The 17,411-nt window shown below is 44.4% G+C and overlaps 1 protein-coding gene across 4 annotated transcripts in view; it reads left to right on the top strand.

Annotated features, from left to right (window-relative positions):
* The window catches only part of BANP (BTG3 associated nuclear protein), an 873,745-nt gene extending 856,929 nt beyond the window's left edge, over nucleotides 1-16,816 (top strand). For all 4 annotated transcript variants that reach the window (XM_068260652.1, XM_068260650.1, XM_068260649.1 and 1 more), the window contains 2 exons: nucleotides 2,223-2,366; nucleotides 15,939-16,816. In XM_068260652.1, the coding sequence (XP_068116753.1) occupies nucleotides 2,223-2,366; nucleotides 15,939-16,010 (216 nt within the window). In that variant the 3' untranslated portion in view covers nucleotides 16,011-16,816. The remainder of the gene's footprint in view (nucleotides 1-2,222; nucleotides 2,367-15,938) is intronic.
* Nucleotides 16,817-17,411: the final 595 nt, after the last annotated feature.

The following is a 17,411-nucleotide window of genomic DNA, read 5'->3' as shown; positions in this document are numbered from 1 at the left end:
GTCTCTTATTGCTGCTGCTTTGTGTACACATGCCGCTCAATGTTTCCTGGCCATTTCAGAGAGCACAGTGGTTGTCTGCTCCGGAATTCCACTCCGGTAATCATTACTTTGGTATGCTTATTTGGCTGGCATTGAGTATACAATAGTTTTCTGGAGCCAGGCCGGTTTTCAGCTTTACCTCTTCACTGCTGGAATATATGGCCATTGATTCCACACCCAGGGAAGGTGTGGTATGCATCCAGGTTAACCGATGCAGAATATTATTATAGGCTTTTAAGATTTATAATTGATACATATAATTGAATAAAGCCCCACATTATATACTTAGATGACTGTACTGTATTGATGGGAATGCAACGAATACTTTATTTATGTACAGTGGGATGCGAAAGTTTGGGCAACCTTGTTAATCGTCATGATTTTCCTGTATAAATCGTTGGTTGTTACAATAAAAAATGTCAGTTAAATATATCATATAGGACACACAGTGATATTTGAGAAGTGAAATTAAGTTTATTGGATTTACAGAAAGTGCGCAATAATTGTTTAAATACAATTAGGCAGGTGCATAAATTTGGGCACTGTTGTCATTTTATTGATTCCAAAACCTCTAGAACTAATTATTGGAACTCAAATTGGCTTGGTAAGCTCAGTGACCCCTGACCTACATACACAGGTGAATCCAATTATAAGAAAGAGTATTTAAGGGGGTCAACTGTAAGATTCCCTCCTTTTAATTTTCTCTGAAGAGTAGCAACATGGGGGTCTCAAAACAACTCTCAAATGACCTGAAGACAAAGATTGTTCACCATCATGGTTTAGGGGAAGGATACAGAAAGTTGTCTCAGACATTTCAGCTATCTGTTTCCACAGATAGGCACATATTTAGGAAATGGAAGACCACAGGCTCAGTTCAAGTTAAGGCTCGAAGTGGCAGACCAAGAAAAATCTCGGATAGACAGAAGTGATGAATGGTGAGAACAGTCAGTCAACCCACAGTCCAGCACCAAAGACCTACAACATCATTTTGCTGCAGATGGAGTCACTGTGCATCATTCAACCATTCGGCAAACTTTACACAAGGAGATGCTGCATGCAGAGGTTGCCTTTTCTCTGCTCACAGCACAAACAGAGCTGATTGAGGTATGCTAAATCTCATTTGGACAGGCCAGCTTCATTTTGGAATAACGTGCTGTGGACTGATAAAACTAAAATTGAGTTATTTGGGCATAATAAGGGGCGTTATGCATGGAGGAAAAAGAACACAGAATTCCAAGAAAAACACCTGCTACCTACAGTAAAATATGGTGGTGGTTCCATCATGCTGTGGGACTGTGTGGCCAGTGCAGAGACTAGGAATCTTGTCAAACTTGAGGGATGCATGGATTCCATTCAGTATCAGCAGATTCTGGAGACCAATGTCCAGGAATCGGTGAAACAGCTGAAGCTGCGCCGGGGCTGGATCTTTCAACAATACAACCCGAAACACTGCTCAAAATCCACTAAGGCATTCGTGCAGAGGAACAAGTATAACATTCTGGAATGGCCATCTCAGTCCCCAGACCTAAATACAATTGAAAATCTGTGGTGTGAATTAAAGAGAGCTGTCCTTGCTCTGAAGCCATCAAACCCTGAATGAGCTAGAGATGTTTTGAATTGTCCAAAATACCTTCAACCAGAATCCAGACTCTCATTGGAACCTACAGGAAGCGTTTAGAGGCTGTAATTTCTGTAAAAGGGGATCTACTAAATATTGATTTCACTCCTTTTTTGTGGTGTCCACATTTATACACCTGCCTAATTTTGTTTAAACAATTATTGCACACTTTCTGTAAATCCAATAAACTTAATTTCACTTCTCACATATCACTGTGTGTGTCTCCTATATGATATATTTAACTGACATTTTTTATTGTAACAACCAACGATTTATACAGGAAAATCATGACAGCTTTGGTTGCTGTCCCTTAACCTTCATAGTTTCCAATTGATCTCAACTATTGGATGGTTGCTCATTCTGGAAATTGAGTCACTAGTGGGCACCTTAACCATTCTCTTTTCTGTCCAGAATTATCCATAATAAGGTTTTTTGGTACACTAATATAACTCTATCAGCCAGCAGTACATAATGCTAAAATGTATAGCTTATTTATTTTGTGTATGGCAGTTGATAATGTATACTGTGCAGAAAATAACTGACCGTTATCTTCCTCTATGTTTAGGTCCTTCAAGGTGCTCAACTCATCGCAGTCGCATCTGCTGACCCAACGTCTGGGGTAGTGAATGGCTCTCCACTCCAGGCCAATGATATTCAAGTCCAGTACGTTCAGCTCGCACCTGTCACTGAGGCATCAACGACAGCTCAGGTAAGGCATACACAGCTTGTTGTGATCCAGAGCAGACACCAGCGTCTTGTCATTTATGCATATCAGTAAATGTTAAAGTCACCCTAAGGGCCCTTTTCCACTAGGGCGTTTGCGACTGCTTAATCGCAAAACCGCAAACCGCTAGTGATTTTAAAATCTCTACGGTTTGCTTTTTAACATAGGAATCGTGGTAGGTAATTTCCACTACCGCGATTCGTTTTTTACTTGATCGCGATCGCGCCGCGGAGCGACTTTTGCCGCGATTTTGCTATGCAGTGCATAGCATAGCAAAATCGCGGCCGCAAACGTCGGGAAAACGCCGGTCATTTTTTACATTTTGCGATTCAGCAATCGCTAGCGTTCAGCGCGAACGCTAGCGACTGCTAATGGAAAAGGGCCCTAAAGGCTTGTTCACACTGCAAGAGCTTTTTAAAGCGGTTTAACACCCAGCATTACAACTTTGCTTTCAAAGATTGCTTACAGCTTACAAACTATTATGCCAGATTTTTTTTTAAGCAGAAATTCACTTAATGGGTTAAACATGACATTTTAGTGTTGGATTCAACTAGGAATCCGCATCCGTTCTTATCTTTTAGTTACAAATGTATCTTTATTTGGAATACAAATAGACCTTTGAAAAGCCTGCCGGGGAAGCCCTCTTTGTTCTCTCAAAGCAGTGTTTGTTTGTTACATTGTAGATAGATACATTTGTAACTAAACATGCAAGCACGGAGGAGGATTTCTAGCTAAATGCAGCACTAAAATGTCATGTTTAATCCATTCAGTGAATTTCTGCTAAAAAAAAAAAAGCTGGCATAATACTTTATAAGCTGTAAGCAATCTTTTAAAGCAAAGTTGAAATGCTGGGTGTTAGACCACTTTAAGCGCTAATGATTTTGAAAAGCTCTTGCTAATGCAATGCTATGGGGGATTTTTAAAAATTCACATCGCTCCAGTGAGAACACACACATAGGATAACATTAGCAAGAGCTTTTAAAATCACAAAGTGCTTACCAAAGCTCTTGTAGTGTGAACAAGCCCTAAAGCAAGCTGAAAAAATCCCCAAAAAGTTACATACTCCCAGACTCTGAATCCCATGGAGCCTACCTGGTACTCTCTCTGTGTACCCTTGTTCCTCCTCTTTCCTCCTGGTGAGGTTACTCGATCCACAGGTCAAATACATCTTCGGCCTTCCTTGGGCAGCCTTTGCAAGTAACTACATCCCTGAGTCCTTCCGAAGTCCCGCCTCGCACATACGCAGTATGGATGCACCAGTCTTCAGAAGCACTTAGGGATGCAAGTGCTTCTGAAGCCATCCAAAGACTCCCGAAGGCACCAATCTTGAACAGGGAAACAAGGAGACAGAGAGAGGACCAGGAAGGCTCTATGAGATCCAGAGTCTTCCCTCTAAATAGGTATCTAACTCCTTCTTTTACAGCTCGCTTCAGGTTTGCTTTAATCACTTGACCACTGAGGAGTTTTCCCCTTAAGGACCAGAGCAATTTTCACCTTTTGGCGCTCCTTCCTTTCATTCGCCAATAACTTAATCGCTACTAATCACAACAAAATGATCTATATCTTGTTTTTTTCCCAGTAATTAGGCTATCTTCAGGTGGTACATTTTGCTAAAAAAAAATATTTTATTCTAAATGCATTTTTTTTTCAGTTTTGTGTCTATCACGATTTATAAGCCCATATTTTCAAAAATAATATAATAATAATAGTAATATACCCTCTTGACATACAGTACATATTAAAAAAAGTTGAGTCCCTAAGGTAATAGTTTATGTATTTTTTTTAATAGTCATTTGTTATGCAATTTTTTAATTTGGGTATTTATGGGAGAGTGTGGAAGGTAAGGGGTTAATTTTAAATTAAGTGCAAGTCTTTTTATTTAAAAAAAAAAAACTGTATGTAGGTGTAATTTTAGTATTTGGCCACAAGATGTCCTCACGCATTACTTTCTGTTGTGTACTATTAGTACGCTAAACAGGAAGTAATGCGTAGCCGTGTTACTCCTAAACAGGGCTGCTCAAATCTGATCCGGATGAAATTCGGATAGTAGCAATCCAGATTTCTCCCAGTAAACCTTTGCGGGCTGTCTAGGGGGTTTAATCTTACCTATCTTGACGTCTTCTTCGTCCGTCCCTCGGCGCCTCCCACGATGCGGTCCAATCTGGAGTCACATGATTATACACTTCCTCCTTCAACCCGGAAGGAGCAAGTGTTTTTAGGCATGTGACGCCGGATTGGAGCGCATCGTGGGAGGCGCCGAGGGACGGACAAAAAAGACGTCCTGATAGATAAGATTAAACCCCCCCAGACAGCCCGCAAAGGTTTACTGGGAGAAATCCGGATAGCTACTATCCGAATTTCATCCGGATCGGATTTGAGCAGCCATACTTTTAAGGATACAATAACGCAGGTATCTCATGCACATGGGTGTCATCAGGCTGGGGACTGGATACACATGGGTGCAGTAAGCTTGTAAGGAGACCCCAGACTGAAGCATTGGTGATTGGCAGCTGAACACTGCACTGGGAACAGCGAGAGGCCAATATATACTTCCCCAGTATCGCTTCTGCTGCCAATCACTGCAAGGGGAGACCCTACTGGGCATTTTTACAAATAGGGGCCATTATATGGGGCACCATAACATGGCGTACTATATAAAGGAGTATATTATAATAATCCTAACATTTGTATAGCGCTTTTCTCCTGTCGGACTCAAAGCCCTCAAGAGCTGCAGCCACGGGGACGCGCTCAAGAGGCCACCCTGCAGTGTTAGGGAGTCTTGCCTTGAACTCCTTACTGAATAGGTACTGACCCTTGCCAGGAATCTAACCAATCATTGCTTATGGGGGGCCCTCTAAGGTGGCATTAGCAATGGAGGCGTTCCATAATGTACACCGTAAGGGGAGATGCAGCAACATATATAATTAACATAGTAGTGGCCACGCTAGAGAAGTATCACGGTAGCGATACATCACTACCACAAGGCTTTTGTAAGCAGCAGCTGTTATTTACGCACGCTATGCTGCCATTATAATAATAATTAGTGCATGTAGCTTGCAGGTAAACAAAATTAAGTCGTGCTGATTTTTTTTAAGCGTGAGCCACAGGAGGTTGCTTGCGCTATTTACTTTGATTAATAAACCCCTATGTGAGGTAGAGCCGGATCAGAAAGCCGGATCAGCAAAACCTAGGCAGCTGCCTGGGGCCTGGGGAGAGTCTAGGGGCCTGGTCAATGCTAGCTCCCACCAAATCTAGCTAAAAAATCCAGGTGACCATCAGTGATGCGCAAAAACTGCTGCCTAGGGCCCTATTTTATCTTAATCCTTTTCTGATGAGAGGTGGTGACAGGATACCTCACATGAGAGGACTATAGGATCAGCCCAGGGGCAGAGCTAGGATGCATTTATCTTTGTGGGGCCACATACTAATAAAAACATACCCGGAAAGGAGTTAATCCTTCACTGAGGAGAAAGCTACAAATGTTCCTTCCCTGCAGCCTCGCCCTGGCTGCACCATCACACTGATGTCTATTTCTGAACACATGTAATTTAGAATGACATTATATACAGAGCGTCCACTTTTCCCCAGCAGCCACTGACTACAGAACACTAAAGCCCCCCAAATCCCCCCCCCCCCCCCCGACATTGGGGACTACATGCTGCTACAGCTGCTTCACCGCTTCTGCAGACATTCCAAATACAAATATTCAAAAATGGTCATGTCCAGGCTCATTCAAAATATGGCTTTATAAGGTGGACATCTCCGTCATCCAAGCAGAGATGCGCACGCAATCTCATGCAAATCCCTGCCCCAGGACTTTACGCAGATCGGCGTTAGGCGGTCCTGAAACTGGCGCTGCGTGATGCAGTTGCCAAGAGGTCAACGTAACAGTGGGTATCCTGAATATTTTTATATAGGCATCAGCCTATGACAGCCGATTGTCTTTTTGCCTACCAGATGGACAGCTGTGTCACACGGCTGTCCCCAGTACAGCGCTGCCGTAGATCGCAGCGCTGTACTATTTAACCACTTCACAACTGAGGGGTTTTACCCCTTCAGCATCCAAGCAATTTTCACCTTTCAGCTCCTTCCATTCATTTGCTAATAACTTTATCTCTACTTATCAGAATGAAATGTGTTAAATGTGTTTTTTTTTATCACTTATTAGGCTTACTTTGGGTGGTACACTATGCCAAGAATTTTTTTATTATAAATGTTTTTTAATGGAAAAATAAAAAAAAATTGGAAAAAAATCCTTATTTTTCAGTTTTCGGCCATTATAATTTTTAAATAATGCATGCTACCGTAATTAAAATCCACGTAATTAATGTGCCCATTTGTACCGGTTATTACACCATTTAAATGATGTCCCTATCACAATGTCTGGCGCCAATATTTTATTAGGAAATAAAGATGCATTTTTTTCAGTTTTGCATCCATCACTAATAAAACGCCCATAATTTATAAAGTAACAGTATTATACCGTCTTGACATACATATTAAAAAAGTTCAGTCCCTAAGAAAACTATTAATGCATTTTTTATAATTGTAAATTTATTTCATTGTATTTTTTTTACAAAAAAATAAATGTTGGTAACTATTGGGGAGTGTGGGAGGTAAGGGGTTAATTTAAAATGTAAAAACAGGTCTTTGCATTTAAAAAAAGTACTTTTAGATGTAGTTTTACTATTTGGCCACAAGATGGCCTCAGTCTTTTTTTTGTTATATGTCCTGTAAGCGAAATATGTATGCTTACAGGAAGTGTACTGAAGATGGGAAACGTTTATTTATTAGAATGATCGTGCAGCTTCTCATAAAAGGCGCCGATAATTGCTACGGGGACTTAGATCAATGATTAGGAATTGCTTTCCCATTCATTGATCTCCTGGCGGGCAGATGGCAACATGAACGAGCGCACAAATAAGCGGGAGCGCTTACAGCAGTGGTAGCAGCGGGAGTACGTATATTTACTCCCCTGGGCGGTTAGATGAAGTCTGCAGGGGAGTAGATATACTGTACTGGAGCTGTGAAGTGGTTAAATAGACGTTGGTTTCACCGTCTAACAGTCTCCTAGCGATGATTGCCAGTGGGAGACTGATGGCAGAGCGGAGCTCCGTCATCCAAACGGAGATGCACACGCAACGGCGCGCGCAATCGTAAACGCAAAAGTGGGTATCCTGAATATATTACTACTATATGCCACTACAGGGCCTCTTTAAAGGATACCACAGCCCAAAGGCTGTGGTAAAATCAAAGTTGCAATGTGGAGGGAAAGAAAGATACATACTTACCGCTTCCCTCGTTCCCTGCCGATGGGTCCCGCTCATCTGTTACAGCTCCCGGTACCGACCCGACTCTCCTGACCCTTCACCCGGACATACTGTGCTGCGCATGCGCAGTATGTCACTATACTCTTCGCTTCTGCCGTCGCATCGTGACGGCAGAAGTACGGACACTCCCCCGCCTCCTCCTCTCCCAGCGTGTGCGCTCCAATCTAAAGCTAGCGTGACATGCTAGCTGGAGTTCGCACTGGGACAATCGATGTGGAGAGAGCGGAGGGGGAATAAGTTAAAAAAAAAACACACTGCCGGCTGGAGGGAGGGAGCGAGTGAGGGAGGGAGCGAGTGAGTGGGCGGGCGAGTGGGCGGGCAGGCAGCGAGTGGGCGGCGAGCAGGCAGCGGCAGTACAGCCCAAGCATTCTGTACATAGATGCAATGACATCTATGGTACAGCAAGAAAATTATCCCCACATTTATCTCTGCATATGTGCATGTATATACATGTGTGTATATACATGTATATACACACATGTATATACATGCACATATGCAGAGATAAATGTGGGGATAATTTTCTTGCTGTACCATAGATGTCATTGCATCTATGTACAGAATGCTTGGGCTGTACTGCCGCTGCCTGCTCGCCGCCCACTCGCTGCCTGCCCGCCCACTCGCCCGCCCACTCACTCGCTCCCTCCAGCCGGCAGTGTGTTTTTTTTTAACTTATTCCCCCCTCCGCTCTCTCCACATCGATTGTCCCAGTGCGTACTCCAGCTAGCATGTCACGCTAGCTTTAGATTGGAGCGCACACGCTGGGAGAGGAGGAGGCGGGGGAGTGTCCGTACTTCTGCCGTCACGATGCGACGGCAGAAGCGAAGAGTATAGTGACATACTGCGCATGCGCAGCACAGTATGTCCGGGTGAAGGGTCAGGAGAGTCGGGTCGGTACCGGGAGCTGTAACAGATGAGCGGGACCCATCGGCAGGGAACGAGGGAAGCGGTAAGTATGTATCTTTCTTTCCCTCCACATTGCAACTTTGATTTTACCACAGCCTTTGGGCTGTGGTATCCTTTAAGTTATAATGCTTGTCAGTTTTTTTTTATTGCTGGCTGTGTTGTTATTGGAGACATTCACTTCCTATTCTCAGTGACAACAGTTTGTGAGAGAAGTGAGGGGAAATCTTGCCATATGGGACACAGACAAAATTGAGAACCTTCACCTACTCTATCACAATCTAACATAATTATGCTGGGTGGAGTTTCTCTTAGCATGGAAGGCTGATGCAGGCATTGGATATTCAAGTTGGCTGAGGAGTGATTTGTTATCTCACATTTACTACAATCTCCTGAGAGCCGTGTAGATAATACAGTGAGGGACATGGGAAAAATAATATGGAACGGTCAGGCTCCTCTCCAGAGATGCTGACATTGGCTGCAGAATACTAGATCAGCTTATAGAGGAATATCCCAAGGACTGTCCGAGCCGGAACAGAAATCCCTCCTCTTTCTCATAGATTCCAGCACTGCTGGTACCAGTCACTCCGTTAACTTTCTAACTTTCTCCACTCCACTTTGTCAGCCAGAATAGATACCAGACCAACTCCATCCAATAAAGGAAGTCATAGCTAGTGGTATTTAGCTCTGCTAGAATAAAATATTATACAGACAAGTGGTTGCTACGGTCAGTAGAATGTTATTTAGCAAGCTAATGTTGTACAGTGGTAGAGGTGCTCTTGGCTCAGGTTCTCACACCAGTTGTAGTAATTTGTCATTGGCTGGGCAGACATATGTTGGAGCAATTAGTCACACAGGTTGTTCTTGTGGGCTGTAATGGTCTAATTCATGTGATGGGGACAGCAGCACTGCACATAACAATAACAATAATATTTATATAGCGCTTTTCTCCCTGGGGACTCAAAGCGCTGTGACCCTGCATTATGCAGTCTCAAAGGCTAGGGAAAAGAGGTGAGTTTTTAGCCTTTTTTTAAAGCTGTCCAGAGAGGGAGCCTCTCGTACTGATTGTGGAAGTGAGTTCCATAGAGTAGGGGCTGCGTAGGAAAAGGCCTGAGCACCAAATGTTAAGTGTACCCTGGGAATAACCACATGAAGGAAAAATTACATATGCATGCTAGATTTTTGTCACCTTCATTAATTGCATACAATACATTCGGGTGTCAATCCAATGTGTGCACAGTTGTCCCCCAATTTTAGTGGCCTCTTCAGTGATTGGTCACGCTGGTCTTTCCAATTCCCATAGAATTGAATAGGGTGCTAAGCAGAGAGCACATGTGATCAGGCAACACTAACCCTGTGTGCATGCTGCAAAGGCTATCTTCCTTACAGAGGGGACATACAAGCTGCTGTTGATTCGTCAATTTTCTGCTGACTTGCTGTACTATCAGCAGGCTGAAGGAGGGATTTTGTTTATGTTGTGTTGCTCAGCTATAGAATAATGTATTGTGGTTGAACTGTGATGATGGGGTATCTAAAGCATAGAATTGGTTGGGGAGAATTAAAAATATTTTGGCAGGTAGGACATTTCCCGTATTATGCTTGTGTGCATTTAGCTGTCTACCTAGAATTTTCAATGTTAAAGCTGTTTGTTTTGATGACCTAACAGTATTAAAAGTATCAATCATTCTATTCTCGGATACTGTACATCTTTTAATAAGTCTGGGTACCCAGTATTCCCACCTAATTTGCAGTTTGCCTGTGATTGGTTGCTGTTTCCAGCCACTACCATGTTTCCTCGAAAATAAGACACTGTCTTATATTCATTTTTCATTAAAAATATGTGCTAGGGCTTAGTTTCGAGGAGGTCTTATATTTGTGGGGGTAGCCAGATCCCACTTTAGTCAATTCCCCTGGTATAAAGCAAGATCCCTCCAGTACATAGCCAGATCCCCTGTAGTCAGATCCCCCAGTATATAGCAAGATCCCCCCCCCCCAGTACATAGCCAGATCCCCCCCCCAAGTATATAGCCAGAACCCCCCCAAGTATATAGCCAGATTCTTTAACTATATAGCCTAGGTAGTCGTACTAGTAGCAGATAACCTTCCCCCTCCACCACGCAGCCGCTGCTACGGCCGATCTACCTCCCCAGCTTCTTGCTCTCTCCTCCAGAAACTTGTATCCCCCTGCAGGCTGCAGCTAGCGCTGTGCATAATTCAGGCTGGGCTCCGACCAGCGGTAAGGGCAGCTAAGGTTATACAGTAACAGCGCTGCCCTCTACAGGAAGTAAACAAAGATCACTTCCTGTACACAGGCTCTGTTACTGTAGTGTTGAAGTTTAGCTGCCTTCACTGCTGATGCATCCACAGCCTGCAGGGGGATCCAGCAAAAGCAGGAGAGGTAAATTGGCCACAGCGGCCAGGGGGGGAGGGGATTGGGGCGGTAGCGCAATTCGGTCTTATTTTCAGGGAAAGTCTTATATTTCAAGCATGCTTGGGGGGTGTTGGGCAGCCATCGCTGATCAGCTCTGCTCAAGTTAGTGACTTCAGTACAAGCTAAGACCCCCGCTCTTGGGACACTTTTTTTGTCCCAAGAACTCGGCTTATACTCATATATACAGTAATCTCTGTACCATTATTATGACTATAGCCAGTGTATCTGTTAACACTGCCAGACTGACAGGGAGGGGAGCAATGGGAGTCATTTTCACAGTTTGTGCATTTTCTTTGCGACCCCTCATTTGTCACGAGGCATTGGATAAATATAACTCCATTTTCCTAGCAATAAATAATTGTAACCCCTGTCCAGCTAAGGGTATGCTTTTACCACCCTCCATATATGCTAAGGAGACCATGATCAAAAGCCTCATAAAGTTATATGACGGCCTAAGAAGAACATTTCAAAGAGGTTTTTATGAATTTTTGGAAACACATCAGACAGTCTTGAAAGAGGAAGTTGCAGTTTAACAAATTGCCCAAGAATTTAGAGCAACATTTTAGACAAAAACTAAAAGTACATGGAGTGTGAATGCTATAAAGATCCATTTACTCTGAGAGAATGGCACATGTTCCTCCCCCGCTGCTGCGCTATAGCATAACCGGCTCACTGCAGGAATTAGCGTAAAGCTTTTATCAGCTCCAGCAATGACTGATAGCGGGCCAAGAGCTTAGATCTGCTTTTTTTCTAGATTTCATGAAAAGCACTTTCTATCCCCCTAAAGAAAATCAAACTCCTCCAACAATCTTCACTGTTACTAGAAGGCTTACAACCTGATTCACCACAGGTGCAAACCCTAACCAGTGTCTAGAAGGGCTGGGGCACATTTATGGATATTTCACTGAAGCCATCACAGTTAAAGGGAACCAGAGATGAAAGGGATATGAAGGCTGCCATTTGTATTTCCTTTTAAATAATATCAGTTGCCTGGCTGTCCTGTTGATCTTTTTGGCTGCAGTAATGTCTGAATCACACACCTGAAACAAGCATGCAGCTAATCCAGTCTGACTTCAGTCGGAACACCTGATCTGCATGCTTGTTTAGGGTCTAATGGATTAGAGGCAGAAGATCAGCAGGACAGCCAGGCAATTTTTTTTTTAACTACATAAGGGCCGTGATGATTGAAATCTATGCCCTGGTTTGGTGGGCTCCTGGCTGGCATGGCGTAGATTTCAATCACCTGCAGCGCGCATCCACTGTTTCCGTCGCTCCCCGCCGATCAAACCCGACGTCTCCCGCTGCAGCTCACTGGCTCTGCCTGTCTCTATGACGGCAGAGCCATGTGAGTCGGTCAAGAGCCGATTTTATTGGCTCCTGACCCTGTCTTATCAATGTAAGCTGCTCCCATTGGCTTACATTGATAGACACGGTCAGGAGCCAATGAAAGCAGCTCCTGACTGGCTCACATGACTCTGCCGTCTTAGAGACGGCCTGAGTGGATGTTAGAAGGATCCCGGCGTGTGCGGCGGTGACGGCGATTGCGGCGGGTATGCAGGGCGATTCATCAGGATTCCATCGTTATTGTACCAGCGGTCTCTGGTCCTTAAGGGGGCAGAGGCCGCTGGTACATAAGTGGTAATAAGGAAATATGGTAAATATGTCAGCCTCTATATCCCTCTCACTTTAGGAGGCCTTTAAACTTGCATTCTAAACTAAAAGAAGAACTCCAGCCAAAACGTATTTTGTTGTTGGACGAGTTCAGAATGGGTAAGAAGAACCCCATATTATAATTGTCCCCCCCCCCCCCCACACACACACACACACACACACACACACACACTTAACCTCAACACCTTCCCCCACGCCTAACCTCAACAGACCCCCCGCCACAGAGACAACATTTTCAGGTGCCACCATAGAGTCCATTATAAATAGCAGCTGCACTGTGAACTTTGGAGGCTGGGGGCGCCCACAAATACAGCTAGCCTCTGCTATATGTGCCAATATTTTGTCGCATTGCCTATTGCTGGCGGCCCAGGCGCCCAAATTTCAGTATAGCCACTATTATTAATGGAGTCTTTGGGGATGCCCAATTTTTTTGCTGCTAGTGGGTGCCTAAATTTCCTGCTTCCACCTGACCTACATCCCCAGCACTGTGGCACTATATCAATATTTTGAATGGATGTAATGTAGAAATATCCTTTGTGTCACTGGATCATTAGCACAAGTTATGGAACTGCTGAAAGCTTAAAGGACAACTGTAGCGAGAGAGTTATGGAGGCTGCCATACTTATTTCCTTTTAAGCAATTTCAGTTGCCTGGCTATCCTGCTTATCCTCTGTCTCTAATACTTTTAGCTATAGACCCTGAACAAGCATGCAGCAGATCAGGGGTTTCTGACAATATTGTCAGATCTCATAGCTGCAAGCTGGTTTCTCATGTGATTCAGACCCTACTGCAGCTAAAGAGATCAGCAGGACAGCCAGGCAACAGGCATTGTTTAAAAGGAAATAAATATGGCAACCTCCGTATTCTTCTCACTTCAGTTATCCTTTAAGGCTCGTACACATTGTAAACTTGGCTAAGGTAGCTGCGAAAGACTGCCTCTAGCAAGAATCTAGTGTGTGTGTATGGCGGTGCTGATACATCGGCAAGAGGCCAGAATGCATCCTGACACTATTGTTTTCTCCCTGGCTCCACCCCCTTTTGTGCACTGCACATTGTCCCTTTTCCGCCTGCCATAGAGACAGAACGGGTCTGTACAGCCTTGGCCACAAACTGTTGTCTGAGGGATTGTGTCCCGATACCAGCCAACAGGAATATCAAGTGTGTTCCGATATTAACACTAGGGTCCATATGCAATTAACCTTTTCTCCTAGTTGAGATATTCAAATTTGTCAATAAAATGTTTTTTAAACCATCAGGAACTGCTCATGAGGCGGGGTGAAACATTTGCCTCAGGCGGCAGATCTGGGGGGGGGCGGCACCCGCCTGTCCGCCGAGCTGGAGGAGTAGCAGGCAGAAAGGGGGTATTTGGCCTAGCGGTGGGGAGGGGGGTCGGACCCCCCCTCCCTCGCCTGGGTCCCCCGATCTGCGCTCCCCTCCAGCTGTAAATAGATAAGTACCAGCGTATAGATTAAGAGGCAACGGGCGGGGATCACTCACCTATTCCGCTTGGCCCAATACCCCCTTTCTGCCCGCTACTCCTCCAGCTTGGTGGCCGCATGGGGGGGGGGGGGGGAAGGGGGACGGTTGATTTTTTTTTTTTTTTTAATCTTGCCTCAGGCGGCAAAAAGTCTAGGTCCGGCCCTGATCAGGAAGCAAGAAAATACTCAAAATAATTTTGCTATTACTTTTTCACCTACTTTTTAGTATTTTTTCAGTTGCAAAGTGCTGTAAAGTCAGGGGTCGAGTGGGGCGTGGACGGCGTCCACTTACTATTTCCCTAGGGTGGACGCCGTCCACGCTGGCTTGTGTGGAGGGAGCAGCGCAGTGGAAGGAGAGCTGTGAACAGCAGTGGAGAAGGGGGCCATCTCCCCGCCTTCTCTCACCTCGGGGCTCTCCTTCCCTCGCTCTCCCCTCCACAAGTAATGTGCGGGCAGCCGGCAGCGGGCTGGACTTGCCTCTCCTCGTTCTGGCGCCGGATCTGCGTGCAGCTGCTCTGGTCTGAACCAGACCAGACTTGCGGCATGCAGATCCGATGTTCCGACGACGAGGAGAGGTAAGTCCCGCCGACTGCCCGCACATTACTTGTGGAGGGGAGAGCGAGGGAAGGAGAGCCCCGAGGTGAGAGAAGGCAGGGAGATGGCCCCCTTCTCCACTGCTGTTCACAGCTCTGCTTCCACTCCGCTGCTCCCCTCCTGCTGGGGGGGACACCTGGCTACCTATTCTGGCACATATACCCCCTGGCTACATATACTGGGGACATATACCCCCTGGCTACATATACTAGGCACATATACCTCTGGCTACATATACTGGGGACTACTATACTCATGGCTACTTATACTGGGGACACCTATAGACCTGGCTACCTATGCTGGGGGTACCTATTTTGGGGGAACTGCTGTCAGATTATCTGCATTTTTGTGGAACCGCTGTTATGTATTTTGGGGAACTGGCTGCCAGATTATGTGTATGTTAGGGGAACGGCTGCTGCCAGATTACGTGTATTTTGGGGAACAGCTGCCAGATTATGTGTATGTTACGGGAACGGCTGCTGCCAGTTTATGTGTATTTTGGGTGTTCCGCTGCCAGGTTTCGAATATTTTGCGGAACTGCTTCCAAATTGTGTATGTTGGGGGAACTGCTGCTGCCACATTATCTATTTTGGGGGAACCACTGCCATATTATCTGTATTTTGGAGGAACTTCTACCAGATTATGTGTCTTTTTGGTGAAATGCTGGCAGAGCTCAAACTTCCCCGGCAGACCTTTTCCTTTTACATCACTGCTAAGGTCATGTATATTTGGCCCCACCCATGACCACAGTATGCTTGACCACGCCCAGGTGAGTCCACTCACTTCTTTTCCCAGGACTAGACCCCTGTGTAAAGTTATTTTAAATGGAAGATGAAAACGCAGGAGAAAAAGTGAATTGCTTATGGGCCTAGGTGTTGGTTCAGGTGCATAGTTTTAGAGAAGTTTAATGATAATTAGGGATGGTCAATGAGATGCAAACAGTTCAGAATGCAGGATTATGCATATGTTGTAGGTTCATTTTTGCAACTTAAAGTTGGACCAATTAAATTATTCCTTGGTGGGATGTTGTCTTATTGTGTGAGAAAATTGTCCATGGCATGGATAATGTATGACCATTATTACATTGCTTAGTAGACCGGCAGGACACAGATAACCGTATTAATAAACCTTTCTTGTTGGTGTCTTTCAGGCCGTAGAACCTCTACAATCCGCTCTACAGCCGGAGATGCACATTGAACATGAATCCATCCAGATTCAATAGGATCTGTGGCTGAACACGTCAGGAGCGCCTGCACTACCAGCAATGGAAGGAGCTCCACATCTTACGGCAGACCTCAATCACCGGATAACATCTGGTTATCTTGCAGAACCAGAAAGCAAAGGAAGAGACTAGCGATACAGGATGTATTACCTTCTTTATATTCCATTTGCCTTTTTTTTTCTTTATGGTTTGTTTGTATAAAAAGAAAACGTGATCTTTAACAGCAGATGTTTTCTGTCAATATGGATTTGTTTAAAAGTTCTAATTTACAGAAAAAGTGTTAAAATAATGATTTAAATGAAAAAGCCTGCTGTAATTGATATGCCATTTACTTATTCCCTCCTTGCTCTGCATTTGCCTGATTATTTATGGGCCAGTAATAACAGTGCTACTACAAAACCGCCAACTGCCTAGAAGCAGCCTCAAGCTTGGACAATGTAACTGCCGATAATGGGGCTGATTTATCAGAACTCAATCAAAGAAAATGGAGCAAAAAGTAGAACAGCTGACCATAGCAACCAGTTAGGTAGCGGCTGTTAAATAAAAGTCAGATTTTGATTGGTTGATGTAGGCATCTGTTATTTTCCTGTAGTTTTCTTTGCAGCCTGAGTGCTTCCATAAGTCTGGGTTAATATGTACATGGTGAACACAGCAACAGTGCCCCCTATGCACCTTACAGTCTGATTGCAACTTTGTTTTGGCCAGACTTTACAACGGATGTTTTGATGATTACAACATGCTTTGTTAACCAAATGCAATTACAACCTTTAGTCAAATCACATTAAAAACTAACTGCTTGACATGAATGATATTTGCTCTTTTGTACTGCCCTCATAACATTATTACCAATATGTAACTGAATTGTGTACATTTCAAATCTATCCTCAGCACTGTCAGGTTTGTAATGCAGTTGTATTAAAAAAAAAAAATCACAATTCTGCCATTTCATCGCATTCTTCTTGGTTCCCTGACAAAATAATCTAGCGAGGGGCAATCAGATTTGATATATATATATATACACACATTATACAGGAGCATACTACCCTGAGGTCTGTAATCATGTAGGTCCAGGGAGGTGGCTGCTGCCACAGTTATGGCAGCCCCTTTTTCATCCTGGCATGGGCAACAAACCACAGGAGGCAGATGAGACATTTCTGGCAACAGCTCTTCTTCAACTGCCCCACATACTGAAGTATAATTCCAGACTATAGGCAGAAAGAAAACCCCAACTGCTCCACGCTGTGACCTGCTTTCCCATGAACACTGTCACTGCCTCCCTGGTGCTGAGGAGGTAAGTCACAGGGGGGGGGGGGGGGGGGCTGCCTGTTCTGTATATGTACCTAGAAGACGTTATAGGGTGTGGTCTAATTCACTTTTCTCCTAAGGGGTATTTTCACATAC

The sequence above is a fragment of the Hyperolius riggenbachi genome, chromosome 11 (genome assembly GCF_040937935.1).
Source record: "Hyperolius riggenbachi isolate aHypRig1 chromosome 11, aHypRig1.pri, whole genome shotgun sequence".
Classification (NCBI taxonomy): domain Eukaryota; kingdom Metazoa; phylum Chordata; class Amphibia; order Anura; family Hyperoliidae; genus Hyperolius; species Hyperolius riggenbachi.
The sequence above is the reverse complement of the archived record's forward strand: the minus strand, read 5'-3'. Positions and strand labels throughout refer to the sequence as shown.